The sequence below is a fragment of the Myotis brandtii genome, unplaced genomic scaffold (genome assembly GCF_000412655.1).
Source record: "Myotis brandtii unplaced genomic scaffold, ASM41265v1 scaffold32, whole genome shotgun sequence".
NCBI lineage: Eukaryota > Metazoa > Chordata > Mammalia > Chiroptera > Vespertilionidae > Myotis > Myotis brandtii.
In genome coordinates, this window is record NW_005362269.1 from 8,656,324 (window position 1) to 8,676,592 (window position 20,269).

Consider the following 20,269-nt stretch of genomic DNA (forward strand, 5'->3'; position numbering starts at 1 on the left):
TTAGGCTGTGTACGTGGAGCTGGAAATTTTTTGTGTATTGTATGTGCCAGAAAAGTAGAGTCTAAAGAATGGCAGGCAGTGTATAGTCTACACAGTTCTTCAGAGCACTGGAAATAAAATTTTATCGCGTGTCAAGCTTTGAACTTGTAAAGCTCTAATAATTTACCATTTTCTACGTGTAATCAGTGACGAATAAGAGGAGGCTCATTATACTCCCAAATCAAACTTTCAGGCAAACGGGACAGAGCTTAGGTCCTCTTGCCCACGCTGGTCACCCCCCACTCCTTCCATAAATTTGAGTGTGGATGAATTTCCTGAGAATCATCCTCCATCTTAGAGAAAAGATTTTTATTTATACTTCTCTTAAATAGGACTTTAAAGTAGTAAAGCTAGATCAGAAGAAACTAGAAACATTGTTTAAAGAAACAAACCCAGCCCTAGCCGGTTTGGCCCAGTGGATAGAACGGGGTTGCCAGCTCGATCTCCAGTGGGGGGCGTGCAGGAGGCAGCCGATGATCAATGATTCTCTCTCATCTGTTTCTATCTCTCCTTCCTCCCTTCCTCTCCAAAATCAATAAAAATATATTTTAAAAAACCCCACAGACCCAATTATAACCCTCTTTCTTATTTGGATGGTATTTTCACCCAGAATTCTTCAGGAAATGACATTTCATTTTTTGGATAGTCAATCATGTCGGAAGCATCCCACAAGGCTGGGGGACTAGCAAGTGCTCGAGTGTGGGGCAGATGCATCCTTTTCAGGTGTTGAGGGTGAGCTTGGTCAAGACTGAGGGCCTGCTCAAGGTTTCTGTTAATGGAAGAAATTGCAAAAGACAACATTCCTGCCCAGGAACCAGGAACTTAAATACTAGAGTTGAGTTGGCTTTGGAGTCAGAGATACCTGGCTTCCTGTCCTGGGGCCAACACTTTGAACTGTTAGGCCCTGAGCAAATGACTTGGATTCATTAAGCCAAAGTGCTTATTGTAGGAATACCATCCATTACCCCATGCAGTTTTCTTTCTTTTTTGTTAATATTTCCCCAGGATATTTTCCCATTAAATGGAAGGGAGGGAAGGAAACATTGACGTGAGAAAGACACCTTGAGTGGTTGCCTCCTGCATGCATCAGGATGGGCTGGGCATTGAACCTGCAACCTCAGGTACGTGGCCTTAACTAGGAATCTAATCCACGAACCTTCAGTGTGAATGTGTGTGTGTGGGAGGGGGTGACACGTTAACCAAGGAGCCACACCAGCCAGGGCCCCATGCAGTTCTTTTGAGGAGTTGTTATATATGAAAATTACAGCACAGAGTGCCAGCACTCAAAAAGCAGCTATCAAAAAGCAGCTATTTTTGATAAAATCAAAGCACATTATCTTGAGTAATATTTTGGGTGTTACCCTTTTTTCTGAATTGAAACAGAAATAAGACATGATCTCAGATATTACAGAATTCTTCCTAAAATCAGAGTAAATCAGGCTTCACAGAAGAGGGAACAGAGGCCCAGAAAGGATAGGTGACACATTTTTTTTTTTTTTTGAGTTAAAGAACCCTGAAAATTTCTGATTCAAACTCACATAAGCAAACACAGGCTTCCTTGGAGCCCTAACAGCAACCACTTTTCTATCAAATATTTGAAATAATGCTACAAACCAGTCATAGTTAAGTATTCTCAATTATAAATCTTTATTAACAGAAGATAAATAAGATAAAAAATAAACATCAATCTCAGATTTATGTTGAACTATCCTACGTTAAAGTAGGAATATGAAAACATTAACTTTTGACATTTTTAAAGTGGGTAAGAATTAGATCTATTTGCATTGCTATTTTAATTTCATACCAGCCTGAATCTAGATATGATGCAGATATCCATAGTACTTGACAATTCAGTTACTCTCCTACCAGAATTATTTCTAAGATGCTAACTTAATGCAGTATCCTAGTGGATTTTGGTAGCTCAGAAAATCCAACGAGCTGTTAAAAGTCAATATTCTCATGTCAAAGGTTTTAAGTAGTTTTTTTTTCACAGACCCTGTTCTCCCTCTCAGTATTTTCACAATGTTCTTAGAAGAGGCTTGAGGATCATGGCATTTGCAGTTGCGAGTAGCCCTACAAGCTACCCTTAAAATTCTTTTGAAGAAACCGTCAACTTTAGGTTTTGCTTTTGCAAATTTTACAAAGTGACACCTGCTGGCTACAAAGATTAGGTACAAGGGAATTCTATATGCTTTTTCCCCCCTCTTCTTTTTAAGATTGTAAATCTATACGTTTTTAAAATCAAATTTAGCATTCATGATTGTTACATAAAAACAATCACAATTAAAACAAAATATGGTATCACAAACAGTATCCTCTAGGATAAAGGAAAGGATTTCTGTGTCTAAACGCTTATATCCAAAACTAGAGGCCCAGTACATGAGATCTGTGCACTGAGTGTGGGGGGGGGGGGTAGGAAGGGGATCCCTCCCTCAGCCTGGCCTGCGCCCTCTTGCAGTCCGGGACCCCTTGGGGGATGTTCACCTGATCGGGCCTAAGCCAATAGTCAGACCTCCCTCTCACAGTCCAGGGCTCTTGCAGTCCGGGACCCCTCGCTTCTTACCGCCTGCCTGCAGTGGAGGCGGGAGAGGCTCCCGCCACCACCGCTGCACTTGCCAGCCATGAGCCCAGCTTCTGGCTGAGCAGAGCTCTCCCTGTGGGAGTGCACTGACCACTAGGGGGCACCTCCTGCATTGAGTGTGGGTCAGTGCATGTCATAGCAACTGGTCATTCCACTGGTTGATTTGCATATTATGCTTTTATTATACAGAATGGTAAGAGAGCTAACATTGATTGGTCAACTTTGACTCAAGAATGACAAAGCAGCTATTTTTCCATTCAAAGCCTAACACGCTTAGTTCTGGATGTAAAGACATTAAGAAAATATTTTAAAAATCAAAATTTTATAAATGAGTGAAAAACAGAATTACCACCAAAAAGGATAAAGTTATTCACATGTTCTATAAATTTCCTTTCAGATAGAATTTTTTTAAAATTGAAAACCAGGAAAACATTAGAAATCAAAAACCAAATGACTATAAAATAACAATTATAGTTACTACTAATTAAAAAAAAAATGAAGCCCTAGTTTTGAGAAAAATTAATCTACCATTAAAAATAAGTTTTAAGACTTAACTATTGAGAGAAAGGGGGGGGGGCGGGGAGAGACAGAAAGATATAAATATATTGAGCAAGCCAGCCAGGGCCTCTTTCCATTTCACTAATATAAAATTAGAAATAAAAATCTTAATCTGCTCTTAATGTACCTCCTCTTTGTTTTTCTTCTATTCCTTCAGCATGGAAAGGAATGAATTTACTGTTAGACTTCTGGAAGCTTTATTAAAGTCAGGCGGCAAGATGGGCAGACACTTGACTTTTCCATCTATAATCATTGGCAAGAAGCTGAAAAGAATATATCTTCAGCTGTGTTTATCATGAATGACCATCTGCAACTAGTTACTACTGTCCAAGGAAAGAGGCCATGGGATCATCCGGCCTCTGACGCTTCATTCTATAGGCCTCCATTTCCTCCTCGGTGGGTTCCCGAGTTTCATACAGGATATTGTAAGGCCGCTTCCTCTCATCAACCTGCATGAGCTCCTTGACATGAAGAAGGCGGGCCTCCTCTGCATTCAGTGCCTGCAGAAAGAGGGAAAACATGAGTGCCATGGCTCTACATCAGTTCTCTTTTGTTCCAAAGTGGCAGAAAACCAAAAGACTCCACTGAATATGAACTGCTACATCAAAAACCTAGATTACCTGAAAGGGCTTGGGAGTCAGCCCTTCCTCTATCAAGCTGCAACTAATCACTATTTGGCTCATATGATTATTTTCAAAGAGCCCCAACCATTCTACAGTATTTTCAATCTTAAAGAATTTTTACTTAAGATGATGGGGTGGGGGGGGGAGTGGATAAGTGGTGACGGAAGGAGACTTGACTTGGGGCGGTAAACACACAACACAATATACAGATGATGTATTATAGTATTGTACACTTGAAACCTATATAATATTATTAACCAACATCACCTCAATAAATTTAATAAAAAAGAGTGAACCCTAAGGTGAACTAGATAGATGTTGGGTAATTATGATGCATCAATACAGTTTCATCAATTTTAACAATGTACTACTCTGGTGGGGGATGTTGATAATATGGGAGGCTATAAATGTGATATTATAGGAAATAGCTATACCTTTTGCTCAATTTACTTGGATCTAAAATTGCTCTAGTAAAATAAAGGGTTAATAAAAAAAAAAGAACTTTTACTTAATAGCAAAAATTGAATGATGTTCATTTTACTGACAGAAGCCCACAAATGATGCTTCTGGTGAGGAATGCAACTCTGACTTCTCCCAAGGAGTTGAAACTTACAGGTTATAGAGCTCGAAGGCAATTCTTTCTGGGAAACATGTTAATAACTCTAAAATTACAAGGCTCATTTTTTTTTCTGTGCTTTAGTGTATTTGTCAAGTATTCCAAGAAGCAGGCAATACGGAGACACACAAAATCTTCCTTCACGTTCTAGACCTGATACAAGGTGACATGAGCAAATCACCCAGAAGAGGAGCTCATTTCTTTATTTTTAATGAATACTGGTGTCATTTTTACTATTTAGACTTCACAAAGTACCTTTTTCAGTTTTTCATGTTTCTTTTCTTCGTCATCACTATCTGAGCTGCTCTTTCGATGCTTCTTCTTCTTCTTCTTTTTCTTCTTTTTATCCTCTTTTAGTTTTTCCTGATGTATCTGACAGGGAGGATTAAAAGATAGTGTTTTTAATGAAAAAACAAAGCTCTAGTGCAAGTTTGAAAGTCCTGCCTCAGAGATTTAAAAACTCAGGACAAATCATGATAGACTTACCTCCATGAGGGTTTGAGGTTTTTTCACAGATTCTTCTCCAGTTATATCATCTACAATACATTCCTCTGAATTCTGTGGGGAAATACATGTAATTGGAGTTGAGTATCATAGTTATGAATCATGTAAGAAAAAGTTGAAATTTGAAGCATGAGGATATATATGTTTCACAAAGGGTTGACTTAGGAGATTTGGTTGTTTTACAATTGTAAGAACTAGAGGACAATTACTTACAACAATCTCCTTCCCAGCTTCTCCAGTGCAATAGGAATACTTGACAAAAGAGTGACAGCATTTGTATCCCCATCGGCCTTCTTTCCAGTAAGATCCCCAGATATGCTACAGAGAGAGAAAGAGAGATGTTACTTAAAATGGAACCTGTACTAGGGACTCTCACATACTGTTGATAGAAGTATAAAATACAGTTCCTTTAAAGGTAATTTGGAAGGAAAATTATAGGGATTCCGGGGCTAGCTAACAAGCAAAGGCTGGCCTGACCTCAAGTGTGAGAAGCAGGCATTACAGGACAGTGCTCTTATATTCTATTCCCAAAACATATTAAAAAATTTGGATATATGACTTCCCCTGAAAATTTAAGGACTAGGAAATCCTGGACCCACATTCCTGCTTGGAAAGAATTGGCTGTTGTTGAACAGTGAATGGTCCTATTAGACAGGGTTTGTGCTCTCTACTTTGTACAATGTGCCTGGCTCACTTCACTTATGTATGTTTACCAGCCTGGCTCCTCCAGGCAGTTAAACTTTTAACTCCTAACTTAGAGAGCCAACTGTAGCTTGGGTGTTTCAAGAGTACAGCAAGTGACCTTATAAGCTTTATAAAGAGATGTAATATGAAGAATTTTGTAGCACCTACGAAGTGTCCTTGTCAAAATATTTAACATATCTAATTAAACCTTTAAGTCTGAATTCCTATTTATAGGAAATACAGGAAATAGAGGGAAAGTTATAACATCACTAGAAACCAGGCAAGTACAGAATATGAGACAGTTTACAAGATAACTGGCCTGCTCTGTTAAAGAATCACTGTTATGAAAAAGGAAAGATACATTCTGAAAAAGAGACATAACAACCAAAATAAATTTTGATTGGATTTTGACTAAAATAAAACAAAACAAAACTCCAAAGAGCTATTTCAAGGCATTTTGGAATGTATTTTGAAAAATGTGAATAAGGCCAAGAGATTAGATGATATTAAGGAGCTAATGTCAATGTTCTGAATTGGTAATGTAGCTACAAAAAAGAATATCCTTAATTTTAAGAGCTACATAATATTGTGTTTATAGGTGAACTGTCATGGTATGTGTAATTTCCAAATGTTTCAGTAAAAAAAGTTCACACACACACACACACATTTTAGTATGTGTACATGCACACACCTGGACGAAGCATGTATATGGCAACATGTAAAAAAAACTCTGAATCTAGGTGGTGGGTATATGAGTGAGTAGAAGAGTATTCTTTTACAGTTTTTCTATTTTTTGGAAAAAAATTCATAAACTTAAAATGTAAAAAAAAAGAAAAGCACAGCAATGATTCAATAATGAAGTCATAATATAAAAATACAATCCAGAGCATAATGCTAACAAGGACACAGAATGGTTCTGGCCTAACACATACCGTGTGATTGTGGATCTTCACATCCTCCTCATATTTGGAGCAGGCGACAGCCCGCTCCTGTCCTTTAATGACTGTCCCATGTCTTGAGTACTCCACATAGTCTTCTGTCTGAGCTAAAAGCAATTCAGCTGGAGGAGCATCCAAATGTTCTTGGCCACCATACTAAAAAAAATTGAACATTGTTAAATACATTTTACAATAAAGATTTGCATTTAACTCTCTACTGACAGGTTTATTTCCAATCAGAAAGATTAAAGAAACATTCTTTATAGGCCCTGTTATACAAAACACAGTGAAAAAAAAAATGCTACCAAATTTTCATAGGCAAATACAAGATGTCTCAGTTGCTATTTATCTGTTGAATGTGGCTACATTAGTACATTCCTCCTATCCTGTACACGTGCCCGCTTGCCACATGACTTTGCTGCTCCTTCCCTGAAGAGATAGTCTGTTTCTCCATTCCTTGGATCTGGGCTTGGCCACATTACTTGTTGTGACCTATGGAAAACTGACAAATGTGATGCATGCAAAGGCCTGGAGATCACGCATGCACTGGGGCATACCTTTTTTGTTACTAGTCTCTGGTATCCAGAGAATGCCATGGAAAGAAGCTGGACTAGCCTTCTAGAGGAGAGCCCAGGTGGGGCAGAGATGAGCCCCCTTAGGACAACCTGCCTGCTAACTGCTGGAGATCAGAGTCAGGCCATTCTAGACCATCCAGCCTCACATGAGCAGGCCAGACCAGGAGATCCAGCTGATACACAGATTCATGAAAAAAAAGAAAAAAAAAAAAAGAAATGTGCATTTTTAAGTTACTAAGTCTTGGGGTGGTTTGTTTTGCTACCAAAACTCAGGGACACAGCTATACTGATATTATTTGCCAAATGATTAAGTCAATGGAAAGAAAGTACTATTCCTGATGGATTGAAAGGGACTCTCTTTGGATTGTATTTCAAATGTAGATCAAGTGATTATTTACTGGTCATTTATCTTTAAGAAACTTTCTTTAACATTTTAGTCAAAAGTACCTTTTCCAGGATGCTTTCTTTCTGCTGTTCTTTGAAGTCTTCTTTTTTGACCTTGAAGGACTTATACAAGAGCTCTAGTTTGGTGGGATCGGCCTGCAGATGCACTTCAGATCCCTTGTCATAGGCTTCCCATGCAAACACTAGGGCAATTAAAAACATCTTAATAAGTCGTCAGCTCTATAGTGTTTTTAAAATGCCCCCAAATTTCTTATGGGCTGATATAAAATGCCTTGACAAAGGAACAAATACTTACGCTGTGTCTGAGCCATTGAAATAGTATCACCTGTGTATCTAACAAAGTTGTCTCCTGCATAGCTCACTCTGTAAATAAAAATTGGAAAAAAAAAATTGTTTCAGAGATTGATTTCAAGGAAAGTTAACTCTTTTCTGATCCAATCATAGATAATGTTCATTTTAATTCAGATTCAGTATTATCTTGATATCTATACTTTCTTTGGGTGTTTTGAGTGGTTTTTGAAAATTTATTTTTATTTTTGAAAGTATTACAAATGTCCCCTTTGTTTTGTTGTTTTTTTCCCCATTGACTCCCTCCTGCCTACACCTGCCCCTCCCAAGCCTTTATCACACTACTGTCTGTGTCCATGGGCTATGCATATGTTCCCCGGTTAATACACATACACACACACACACACACACACACACACAGCCTCCCCCCGCCCCCTCCCCGAATCTGTACATTTACCTCAATACTTACTCATCTGGATTCTTTCCTGCATTGGCATAGGGATTTTCTCTCATCGCTCTAGTTTTGGGATCATAGTAAGCAGAATTTGGATCTAAATTCCGCAAATACTAGAATAAAAAAGTTTGAAGGCTGCATTAACGTTTACTCCCAACACTAAAATTTTCTGAAGTTGATCACAATCAATTATATATGTGAATGCATTCTGGGGCACAGATGAAGAGAAAAAAACAGAATAATACCTAATTTTTGAATGACTGACTATATTACCCACATACTGCCCAGATATCAGACAAGTAGGTAAAATTTAAGCTGGGAAGACAAATATTTGTTGAATGTGTACATTAAGTTGGCCAGGCTTACTTTTGCAATATCTTCTCGAATCCTGAGATTCCGAACAGTAATCCGTCTCTTAGAGTCAAAGTTCTGTCCAGGCATGTCAATATCATCTGCATATTTATCTTCATCCTCATCCTCACTATTATGATCTTTTTCCTGAAAGAGGGAGAGGAAAAAAAATAGTAAGAAAAAAAGAATAGCATTTAGTTGTTTTCCTTTCATTTCCCTTTAACCATACCCTTATTCACTTGTGTTCTTTAAGGCTATTATTAATTGTGTTAATATAATTAGTAATAATGGTATTATTATATTAGCCATCAGCAATGGGAACATTTAACGTATACTCGGATAGGGCAAATATTCATTACCATTTGAGAATTTGGTTCCTCTTCTCCCCACTGGTGTTTTGGAGAATTCTGCATTATGACAGAAGGAAAAAAATGTATTTTATTCTACTAAACCTATTGATTATTTAACACTTTAAAAACATAAGATAATATAATAACTCTAACTGAACAAATTCTATTTCTCACTTATAATGAGCACATAGTTCTTAATACAAGTATGTCCCTGAGAATAGTTTATCTTATTAGAAGCCAGAAAATTTCTAGAGAATTTTTGTTGATATCTATAATAATAAAAGTGTGATATGCTAGTTAGACCGGAGTCCTTCCTTCCGGACAAAGCCGCAGTGGGCGGGGGCCCAGGCAGAGGCAGCAGAGGCAGAGCCCCCGGCCGTGGCAGGTGGGGCCAAGGCCCTTGCACGAATTTCATGCATCAGGCCTCTAGTAAAATTATAATCACACAAAGGAAATAGGAAGATTAAAATGACCAATGTACCCAATAAATATTCATTTCATATGTGTTAATCTTAGACATACCATTTTCATTATACCTCACTAGTTTTCTACCAAGTCCAAAAAGAAAATGTTACTAGGATCACGTAAAAAGTATTTTTAGAGCCCAAAGAGCCTCTTATAAAATTTAGGCCAAGAAGAAATCTACTGAAGTAACACCATATTGTGATTTAAGGAGAGTATGAAATTTTTGTTACAGAGACACACTTTCTTCATTAGCAATTGTTCAGGATTTTCTAACTCCACAGAACACCTATAACAAAGTAGTCAGTATTTCATCATGTTCATTTAAAAGAATTCAAAGGTAAAAAGAATACCTTACAGCATTAGTAGGGGAGCATAGAAGTGTATGTGGGCCCCAGCTGAGTAGCTCAGTTGGTTAGAGCATTGTCCTGATATGCCAAGGTTGTGGGTTAGATCCCCAGTCAGGGCACATACAAGAATCAACCAATAAATGCATAAATAAGTGAAACAACAAACTGATGTTTCTCTCTCTCTCTCCCTTCTCTCTTTCTAAAACCAACCAATCAATAAATAAGAGTAAAAAAAAGAAATCCTCTATAATAATAAAAGCGTAATATGCTAATTAGACCGGACGTCCTTCTGGACGTCCTCCCAGACGAAGCTGGGGCTGCGAGGGAAGCCCGGGTCCCAGGTGCCTGTCGGCGGCCGGAGGAAAGCCCGGGTCCCGGGTGCCAGAGGGAAGCTGGTGCTGGCAGCTGGGGGAAGGAAGGCCTATTCGTGCACGAATTTTGCGTATCAGGCCTCTAGTATATAATAAAAGGCTAATATGCAAATTGTCCCCTTGACCAGGAGTTCACCAGGGGGCCGGGCCAGCCGGCCAACCTCCTGCATTCCCTCCCTGCACCCTCCACCAGGCCAGCCAGATCCCACCCGTGCACGAATTCGTGCACCGGGCCACTAGTGTATATAGTATATTACTATATATGTATCATATAGCCTTTCTGAATGGAAGCTAAGTGACAGGTCATCAAAATTTTAAATAAACATATTAACTGCATCAACAATTACACTTTTAGGAATTTATCATAAACAAACAATATGTCAATTATATAAAGAGGTATATACAAGAATGCGATTTGCAGTATTAAATATAATTTTTTTTTTAAATCCCCAACAGAGGATATGTTTAGAGAGAGAGGGAGGGAAGTAGGGAGGAAGAGAGGGACACATCAATTGGTGTCCTTTTGCAACCACCCTGACCGGGGGCCTGGGGATCAAACCTGCAACCTAGGTACATGCCCTTGAGTAAGAACTGAACCTGAAACCATTTGGTGTGAGTGCTGACACTCTAACCACTGAGAAATACCGGCCAGGACTAAATTAAATGTTTGTTTCAATTTTCTCTTTTACTAAGATCTGAAATTTTATTGATCATTTTTATTACTTACAGCCTGTTCCACTAACTTTCCTGAGGCTAATTCTTCTTGGAGTTTCTGGGTCCTTGAGTAGGAACTGAACCTGAAACCATTTGGTGTGAGTGCTGACACTCTAACCACTGAGAAATACCGGCCAGGACTAAATTAAATGTTTGTTTCAATTTTCTCTTTTACTAAGATCTGAAATTTTATTGATCATTTTTATTACTTACAGCCTGTTCCACTAACTTTCCTGAGGCTAATTCTTCTTGGAGTTTCTGGGCTTTCAGTGTTCGTTTTGCCTGACCAAAAAAAGAAAAAAAACATTTGCAATTTACTTACAACATTCAAATGAACATTTACTTTTTGTAATATATTTAAAGAGAGTAAGTTTATTGTTTTCAGAAAAGCTCAGTGGACAAGGTCATCCCCAAGATTTCCTGGAGCTCCAGACTTATGGTTCTCTAAGGAATAGGAGTTACAAACTCCTGTTTGAAGCAGGCATGAATGGAAACTGAGCCAGACAGCACCTGTGGTAAACTGCAGAGAGCAAGCCCTATCTAAAAGGGGCAGTTGCCACCTGACTCCCTGACTGACTCTTGTCAGGCAGGCCCAGTATTTCCATATATTTCACTGTTCAAGAAAAGATAAAATTCAGATTATGTAAAATCCCATGATTCTTAAATGTTATCTCCCCCTTAGAAAAATAAAAAGGCAGTGTGACTATGGATTTTAAAGAATGAGGATGAGTAGGTGAAAACATAACAGAAGAAAATTGAAGTTTAGTTAAAGAAAAATTCAATTTTCTGAAACAGGTTATCTTAGTTCCCATTCTACCACCCTCTAAATGCTCTAAGACAATTGTAAAATAGGCTCTGGGCAAGATACAGTATGGGAACCAATTTTATAACCTCAAAAAGCCAAAAGCTTGGACACTAATCTGTTCTCACATTTCCAGTATTTTTTTTTTACAACCTAAGTCAGGGAGTAAAAGACAACACAAGAATCAAATAAAAAGAAATTGCTACTAAATGGGGCCAGTACACTGTTTATGTTCACTATTCAATTAAGCTTACATAAAAATGCCTCCGTTTTTAAACTGCTTGAAGGCTTGAAAAATAGAGGAGCTAAATTAGTGGTAGAGCAAAATGTTCATCCTTTAAGGATGCTAGGAAAACAGGGAATTTTGCTCACCAGATCAACTTTGGCATATTCTTCTACAATTTTCATGTGTTCTTCTGGATTGTAGCCATTCCACCGATCCCTCTTCCCATCATAGTCAAACATCAGCTGAGGCTGGACATGTTCATCTGGAGCTATGTTAGTTCCTGTAAATTTTGCTCCAACTCGCCTGGGTCTCTGGAAAACAGAATAAGATTACATCTTTCCCTAAGTACCTGTAGCACAGAGGAAAACTTCCTATAATCTTTACAGAGCAGGTATGAACATACACCACGGGACTTTATTGTCTAGTTCTTAAATCACCAGTTAGTCTTCCAGCAGAAAAACTTGATAATGTTGAACTATGTCACGCAAATTAATTTTTATCTAACTGGTAGCTAAGTTTAGATAATTTTAGAAAAATAGAATCAAGCTTTCTGATAAGGAATCAAGAAAGACCCAGACAACAGTTTCCACAATTCTCAAAGGTGAATTTACCTCAAAGCAGTCTTTCTTTTTGTGTGTCATGGCCCCACAATTTTCACATGCTCCTTCGCGATACTTAGTAGTTATGGAATTCTATAAATGAATGTAAAGAAAAACAAAGGATATATTTCATTTATCTGAATAAGTTAGAAATAACATTGACTCTCATTATATTGTCTGATGAAATGATTTATTTATGAAGAGGATAACCAGTTAAGAGTCTCCTACACTTTTATAAATGAGAAAGTTTAAGGACTTCAGCAATATAAAATTTTTAAAATAAAATACAGAAGCTAATGTCATATGTGTGAATTTTAATAGCAGATGGAAGGTTATATAAGCTATTGCTATTTTATATAGCATTGTATTAAAGGTTGTTATATTAAGTTCTTAATCTCCATTTCTACAGGGATATATACAGGATGCCTACATACCTCTTTTACACCCCTCTTATACCATTCAACAGATGAGCTGAACTGCTTCTGTTTTTCTGGTTGTGGTCTCTGGTGCTTTAAAGTAGGTCTTTTTGATGGATCAATATACCATGGCACTGAAGAAATATACTGAGGAATATGAGGGTTGATGTCTCTGTAATAAAAAAAAGATTTTTTTAAAAAGAATAAAGTGCGAAAATAATTGATATTACAAATTACTAAAGATAGCCTATACAGAATCTAAGAACAGAGATATTGCAGTGGGGGGGGGGGGGGGGTAAAGGATCAACTTGATATTTCTATAACATAATTTAAATAATTAAAAGAAAACAATAAAAAATAATTTAAATTAGAGTGAAAAATTTCCCACAAATAAATTAAGAACAGTGATATAACTGAAGGAAGAAGAGAGATGTATTTTAGTGAGATAAACCTTGTATCAGAGAAAGAGGTAAACTAGTAATATCTTAGAGTTGATTAAAATAATGGGTTAGGTATATTATTTAGACATGTGTAGGTACCAGCCAGAAAAACTCAAAAATACAAAGATTTATAATTAGTCACTTTTTTACAGTGGGGCAGGGAGTGGGAAGGGTTGAAAGGGACTATAGCCATTCATTATAAGTCCTTCAATATTACTTGATTATTAAACCTTACACATGAGTTTGATAAAATAAATAAAACAAACATGACGTAAATGGTAAAGATAGCTTCCTGCCAAAGGATGAGGAATTGATAAAGTTAGACATGAATCTGAATTGTGAATGAAAAGATCATACAAAAAATTACTTACTTTCCTTCTTCATCAACTTCTGCAGGAGCATTACCCAGTTTTCGCTGTTCTTCTAGCTCTTTCTTCTTTCTCCAGTCCTCTCTGGTCATCTTCTTTGGTTCCTCCAAACTCATTTCTTTGGACCCTGCCACGGGGGCGGCATTAACTGTGTCCACAGCTGCAGCCGCCATTGTTATCTGGCCTCCTCTTTAAAAGGGAAGAAATCTGTATTAGTATAAACTAGGCCTTCATGAGTTCATCAGTGAAACTATCAAAAGTATATATTAATAACACATACTGTGAGTTATAAAGTTTCATATGTTCTTATTCTTTCATAGTATTTGTAAGGGAAGGTTTTCTTTCCCCTAAATAAAAATCTCTACTGTAGTAGTTACTCCCTCAATTCTAATTTACAAATGGAGAGACATACACACAGATTTAAAATTTCATAGGACTCTCTCATATACATTCCTGAATTCCTCTCTACGTAAATGTTAAACTTTTCTACACAAACTCTTAAACAGAGTCTGATCTTTATTACACTTAAAGACTGAATGTCTTAAGAGTTATCTAGCCGAAGCCGGTTTGGCTCAGTGGATGGAGCGTCGGTCTGCGGACTGAAGGGTCCCGGGTTCGATTCCGGTCAGGGGCATGTACCTGGGTTGCGGGCACATCCCCAGTGGGAGATGTGCAGGAGGCAGCTGATCGATGTTTCTCTCTCATCGATGTTTCTAACTCTCTATCTCTCTCCCTCCCTCTCTGTGAAAAATCAATAAAATATATTAAAAAAAAAAAAAGAGTTATCTAGCCCAGCGGCATGGCTCAGTGGTTGAATATCGACCTATGAACGAGGAGGTCACAGTTCAATTTCAGCTCAGGGCATGATCCTGGGTTGCGGGCTCCCTCCCCCGTGTGGGGACTGTGGGAGGCAGCCAATCAATGACTCTCATCATTGATGTTTCTCTCTCTCTCCTTCTCCATTCCTCTCTGAAATCAGTAAAAATATATATTTAAAAAAGAGTTATCTATATTTATTACCTCTGTTTGATCATCTACTTCCCTTCTCAACCACTCTAATTTAGCTTCCAACCCTTACCACTCTGAAGAGTTACTACTAAGTGGACATTGTTTTTCGTTCTGTTCCCTTTCTCTTTGATATATTCTTATCCCTTGGCTCATGGCACACTATACTCTTCTGGTTTTTCTTGGACCCCTCTTGCTCCTTCTCCTGGCTCCTGTGCAGGTTTATCCACTCCTGCCTAGTTATTTAATTTTGGATTCTGCAAGTCCTAGAGCCTCTTTCATCACTGTGAACTCCACTAGTGGACCAGCTCATCTATTTCCAAGGCTTTAATAGCTCCTTCCAGTTTCCTCTCTTAATAGAAAACACCACCATTCATCCCTTTACTTGTTCCAGCTAATCCCCACACCTATTTCATCATTAAAAAATTTTTCACCTTCTGAATATCCATATTCATCTAACTGTCAATGCTACCACCATAGTGTTACTACTTTTTCCTACTACATGCCATTTTAAATATTCCAGTAGCCACATTAAGACAATAGAAGGAAACAGGTAAAATTACTTTTGCAATATTTTACTTAACCCCATATAACCAGTATATCATTTCGCCATAAGAAAAAAAAACTGTCTTTAAAATCTGATGTGGATGTTACACTTAGACTAGCCACATTTCTAGTGCTTAAGAGCCACAAGCAGCTAATAACTATTATACTGGGCAGTGCAGCTCCAATGACATTAATTTTTATTTTAAAGACCACGAAAGACACCGTCCTGGTCTGACTGGGCACAGAATCACGTCTAAGGCTTCATTTTTGGCCCGCGTTCCCTGTTCCCTCCTCAACCTGATATTCATCAGCCCCTTGAGGATATATCTTCAGAATTAGAAGTTTCCGGCCCATTTTCCGGGTTCTCCTAGCTTCACCTTCCTCTTCTGGTACCGTCTCCGCGCCCTCCCGCCCTCTACTCCGCGCCGTCTCCGCGCCCGCCCGGCCCACTCCCTCGCACCGTCCAGCTCCCGCTCGCCTCCCCATCCTCCCCACCCAGGTTCTCAAAATAATTCCTCACCAAGTCCTGTCGCAGCGGACCCCGAAACCACCAGACAGAAACAAAGCCAATACGTCAATGTTTACTTCCGGTTCTCAGCGCTTCCCAGCAGCCACCGCGGGACACATGCGCAGTAACAACTCTTTGGGTCTCAGGATCCCGAGACGTCGGTCTCGCGAGATCTCGAGTTTTGCCGCTCTTCCCACTCCCTCGAATCAGTAGTCCACGCTGTAGTGATATTTTTTCAAAACCCTAATTTGTTCAGATCACGTCCCACCCCACAAGCTTAAAACCCTCCAATGCAACGTCGTGCCAGAGAAATATGCCAGCCCTAGATGTCATTTTAAACATTCCAGTAGCCTTATTAAGACAATAGAAACAGGTAAGGTTACTTTTGCAATATTTAACTCAATATATCCAGCATATCATTTCGCCGTAAGAAAAAAAGTAAAAAGTCTTTAAAATCTGATATAACATCATAATTTTTACTTTGAAAACAACTGGAGACAGTCCTGGTCTGACTGGACCCATGTCTGAGGCTCAGGATGGCGGCTTCCTTCAAGGTCCCCGTTCATATTAAGACAATAGAAACAGGTAAGGTTACTTTTCAATATTTTAACTCAATATATCCAGCATATCATTTCGCCATAAGAAAAAAAGTAAAAAGCCTTTAAAATCTGATATAACATCTTATAATTTTTACTTTAAAAACAACTGGAGACAGAGTCCTGGTCTGACTGGACCCATGTCCGAGGCTCAGGATGGCGGCTTCCTTCAAGGTCCCCGTTCCCTGCTCCCTCCTCAGCTTGGCGTTTGTCTCCCCTATGAGGATATCTTTAAGAATTGGAAGCTTTCGACCCATTTTCCGGAGTTCTTCAGCCTTATCTTCCTTTCCCCATGCCCCTCCCCCGCCCTCCAAATGGATTTAATTGCAGTTTCAACCTCTCCCAGAAATATAATCTAATCATGCAGCCTGGACTTCCTCATCAAGCATATCAAGGAAAAGAAGACTTGAACTTTTACAGATTTAGGAAGAGAGATTTATTTGGGCACATCTGAGGACATTGCCTGAGAGCAGAGTTCAGGGATATTTATATAGGCCGGGAGAGGGGGGAACAAAGAAGAATATAGCTATGCATCAGCTGTTTTGGTTAGTTACATATAGTCAAGGAGTAATGGCTTTCCATCAGGTGGAGAGAATATACAGATAAGGAAGGGTCATTCAGCACTGGAATCTGGAGCCATGGGAAGGGTTCTGGAAGCAATTATTTTTATATTTTTATCAGGATGTAGAAAGAACAGTCACTGCCTTCTACAACCATTTCTCTTTTTAATGGATACTGTTGGAAAGTATATGTGGCGTGGTTAGGAATTTTCTGTTCCCTTGGTTACTGATCAAGTCCCAGCAGCAGCTTAGACATCCTTTCCTTTCTCAAGCACCAGCAAGGTTGTCTGTCACAAGGGCCCTGTTCATCCACGATCCCCATAGAAAGAGAGTCCATTTGCATGATAAAAATCCTCCCCCTTAAAAAAAAATGTCCTGGTCCCCAAACAAACCGTTCGTTTTTGTTAATATCTCCTTGCTCCATCCTTCTTCCTATAAAAACCTCCCCAATGCTCTTGTAGTTGTTAGATGGGATGCTGCCCAATCCACGAATCATTTAATAAAGCCAATTAGATCTTCAAATTTACTCAGTTGAATTTTTTATTTTTTGTCCCATCTGTTCTGGTCACATTTAAATCGCCCCCCCCCCCAAATAACCTATATTCCTTTAAAAGGTAAAAGTGAAAATAGCTAACATTCTTACCTCAATAAGATAGCCCATTACAATGTCATTTTTTTCTTATTAAGAATTTGCAGTGTCTAGAATTTAGGAATGTAAATGTTTTGATTCTACAGGGCAATAGATGAAGGAATGGAAAGTGTCAGAGAATAGCCTGACAGTCTACGAAGCACTCACACTTGTTTTTTATCTTCTTAAAACATTTATTGGAATTTACTAGGAAGAGTTGAGGTCTATTTAGTTCAAATCACCAGGCACAAGCCAGGGAGCTCATCTCCCAGAGGAATCAAAGAATGTGCTGGACAAGTCAGAAGAATCTTTTGTGGGGTTTGGGTTCCTCCCTGGAGGACTGATTCTGAGGATGGTTTAAGGAAGCAATTCTGGAAGGTCGCTGCTTGTCAATCAGGATTAGTCTACACTGGGGTTGGTTAGGATGTAAGTACCCTTATGAGGTGAGGGAGGTGTCAATTGGATAGCCCACTAATCGTTGGAATAACAAAGTGGGTCTGCGGCTCATTAGTAAGGAAACAGTGGTCACTCCAAGAGGAGGTAGTTATGGCATTTTCAGTTACTAGGGAATGACCTTGGGAGACAGTGCTTCCTGTTGTAAGGGGAAGAGTTACCCTAGGGCAGCGGTTCTCAACCTGTGGGTCACGACCCCCTTGGGGGTGAAACGACCCTTTCACAAGGGGTCGCCTAAGACCATCAGAAAACACATATATAATTACATATTGTTTTTGTGATTAATCACTATGCTTTAATTATGTTCAATTTGTAACAATGAAATTGGGGGTCACCACAACATGAGGAACTGTATTAAAGGGTCGCGGCATTAGGAAGGTTGAGAACCACTGCCCTAGGGAAATATAAACCTTGCAACCAAAAACCTTGGGGGAAAGAATCCCCACTTGGAAGTTGTATGTGGTGTACGGATTTGGTTTTAAAAATCAACACTTTTGTGTGTCGTTGATATAATATGGAGCTGAGATATGTAGAAAGTGATACAGGGAGAAAATAAGGGAAGGGGTGGGGACTCAAAAGAAAAAGGACAGGGAAGGGGTAATAAAAGTATGCATGTTTTTAAAAAAATAGGTTTTTATTGATTTCAGAGAGGAAGGGAGAGGGAGAAACATCAATGATGAGAGAGAATCATTGATTGGCTGCCTCCTGCATGCCCACCACTGGGGATTGAGCCCACAACCCGGGCATGTGCCCTTGACTGGAATCGAACCCAGGACCCTTCAGTCTGCAGGCCGAGGCTCTATCCACTCAGCCAAACTAGCTAGGGCTATGCATTTTTAATTAATTAATTAATTAATTTTGTCTTCTCTCTTTTCTTCACCTTCTTGTGTTAGGATCCTTTCTTCTTTTTTTAAAAAAATATTTTTATTGATTTTGGAGTGGAAGGGAGAGGGAGAGATAGAAACATCAATGATGAAAGCGAATCATTGATCAATCATTGATCATCTGCCTCCTGCACGCATCCCACTGGGAATCGAGCCCTAAACTAGGGCATGTGCCCTTGACCGGAATCAAACCCGGGACCCTTCACTCTGCAGGCTGAGGCTCTATTCACTGAACCAAACCGGCTAGGGCTAGGATCCTTTCTTCTTGATGCGGTAAACAACATTCAATAATTATTTGTTTAGTGAATGGATCATTCCATGGTCAATTTTGGTCCTGAAATGCCAGGGAAGAAGAGCCGATGAGCTGGCATATATTGAGAACCATATCTATGACAGTCCCTATTATAGAATTTTTAAGGAAGCCTGAATTATGTATTCATTAGGATCATTATTTTGTTCCTAAGCCAGAGATTTCTGTTTCAGTACTAGAAACAGCATCCTAGCCTGAAATATTGAGGAAAGGCCTTCAGTGAGGGAATAAGCAGTCCATTCTTAATCACAAGCATAACAGAATGACTCAAATATTGCTGTTTGATCTATCAGTACTTATATTTTTTTCTTAATTTTTAATTCTGCTCTGCTAGTGTTCTTTAGACCTAATGGGTTGTTTTCCCACCTGACTATATGTATTTTTTTATATCTCTAATTGAAATACAGCTGTTTGTTATGTATCCATTTTTCCTCAATTATTTTCGTGAAGACTATAATGCCTTTTCTCCAGGATACCTCTTCTTTTTGAATTTGATCTGGTCTATTTACTCTGGACAAATAATTGATTAGTTGAAGACTTTAGGAAAATAGGTCAGCTGCCACTTCGCCTTGACTTTTTGAACTTCACAACCTTTTCATTTAAAAACGTTTTGGCCCCTCTGGTGTCTCAGGAAAAACAAAACTCTGTATCTTAATATCATAATAAATGGTGACCATATTCACTCCCCTTCTATCTGTTAGTAAAAAACACACCTAAAAGTCCATTATTAAAGTGTCACGTGGTTTGATTTTTTTTCTTCCCAAGAAACAAGCTGTAATCTTCTAGGGAAAAAGCTTTCGGGGCGGAGCCTAAGGAACGTAGGTTTTTCCCATTGGTTCTTCCTGGGAGTCTCCACCCCACTCCGGTCCCGCCCACTAGGCGGGTGAGCCAATAGGAACTTGAGTTGTGGTTCAAACGCCGGGCCGGGCGCGACCGCTGAAGGCTGAGCCGTGGGAGATTTTGGCTGTGGATCCTAACGTGGGTGAATGGAGAGGTCGTGAGTGGTCAGGCGGGGACGAGGGAGTGGGGGGTGGTCTGGTGAAGAAAAAGGCGTGTTGGGGACCG

The 20,269-nt window shown here is 39.0% G+C and overlaps 2 protein-coding genes across 4 annotated transcripts in view; one reads left to right on the forward strand and one right to left on the reverse strand.

Annotated features, from left to right (window-relative positions):
- Positions 1–3,358: 3,358 nt before the first annotated feature.
- SLU7 (SLU7 homolog, splicing factor) lies at positions 3,359–15,869 on the reverse strand. The gene is made up of 16 exons (XM_005870565.2): positions 15,786–15,869; positions 13,718–13,903; positions 12,925–13,078; positions 12,503–12,583; positions 12,038–12,202; positions 11,077–11,145; positions 8,976–9,023; positions 8,632–8,763; positions 8,281–8,378; positions 7,819–7,886; positions 7,566–7,705; positions 6,538–6,699; positions 5,135–5,239; positions 4,904–4,975; positions 4,673–4,789; positions 3,359–3,678 (listed from the first exon to the last, which is right to left on the reverse strand). Exons 2-16 carry the CDS (start codon positions 13,885–13,887, stop codon positions 3,499–3,501), a joined length of 1,761 nt encoding a protein of 586 aa, XP_005870627.1. The 5' UTR covers positions 13,888–13,903; positions 15,786–15,869; the 3' UTR covers positions 3,359–3,498.
- A 169-nt stretch (positions 15,870–16,038) lies between these two features.
- The window catches only part of PTTG1 (pituitary tumor-transforming 1), an 11,052-nt gene continuing 6,821 nt past the window's right edge, over positions 16,039–20,269 (forward strand). Inside the window, exon 1 of one of the 3 annotated variants that reach the window (XM_005870567.2) lies at positions 16,039–16,146. The gene's annotated coding sequence lies outside the window, so the exon portion shown is untranslated. Of the gene's footprint in view, positions 16,147–20,116; positions 20,199–20,269 lie in introns of those variants that run through there. The other 2 variants (XM_005870566.2, XM_014543171.1) reach the window with 2 other exon arrangements.

What these genes read in the sequence shown, in the direction of transcription:
- SLU7 (XM_005870565.2), bottom strand. Translation starts at nt 13,887, where the DNA reads ATGGCGGCTGCAGCTGTGGACACAGTTAATGCCGCCCCCGTGGCAGGG. An exon ending in AGGAACCAAATTCTCAAATG is followed by an intron (nt 8,764 to 8,975) that starts GTAATGAATATT and finishes TCCCTCTTTCAG; the next exon opens with GAAAAAGATCATAATAGTGA. An exon ending in TTCAATGGCTCAGACACAGC is followed by an intron (nt 7,706 to 7,818) that starts GTAAGTATTTGT and finishes TAATTGCCCTAG; the next exon opens with TGTTTGCATGGGAAGCCTAT.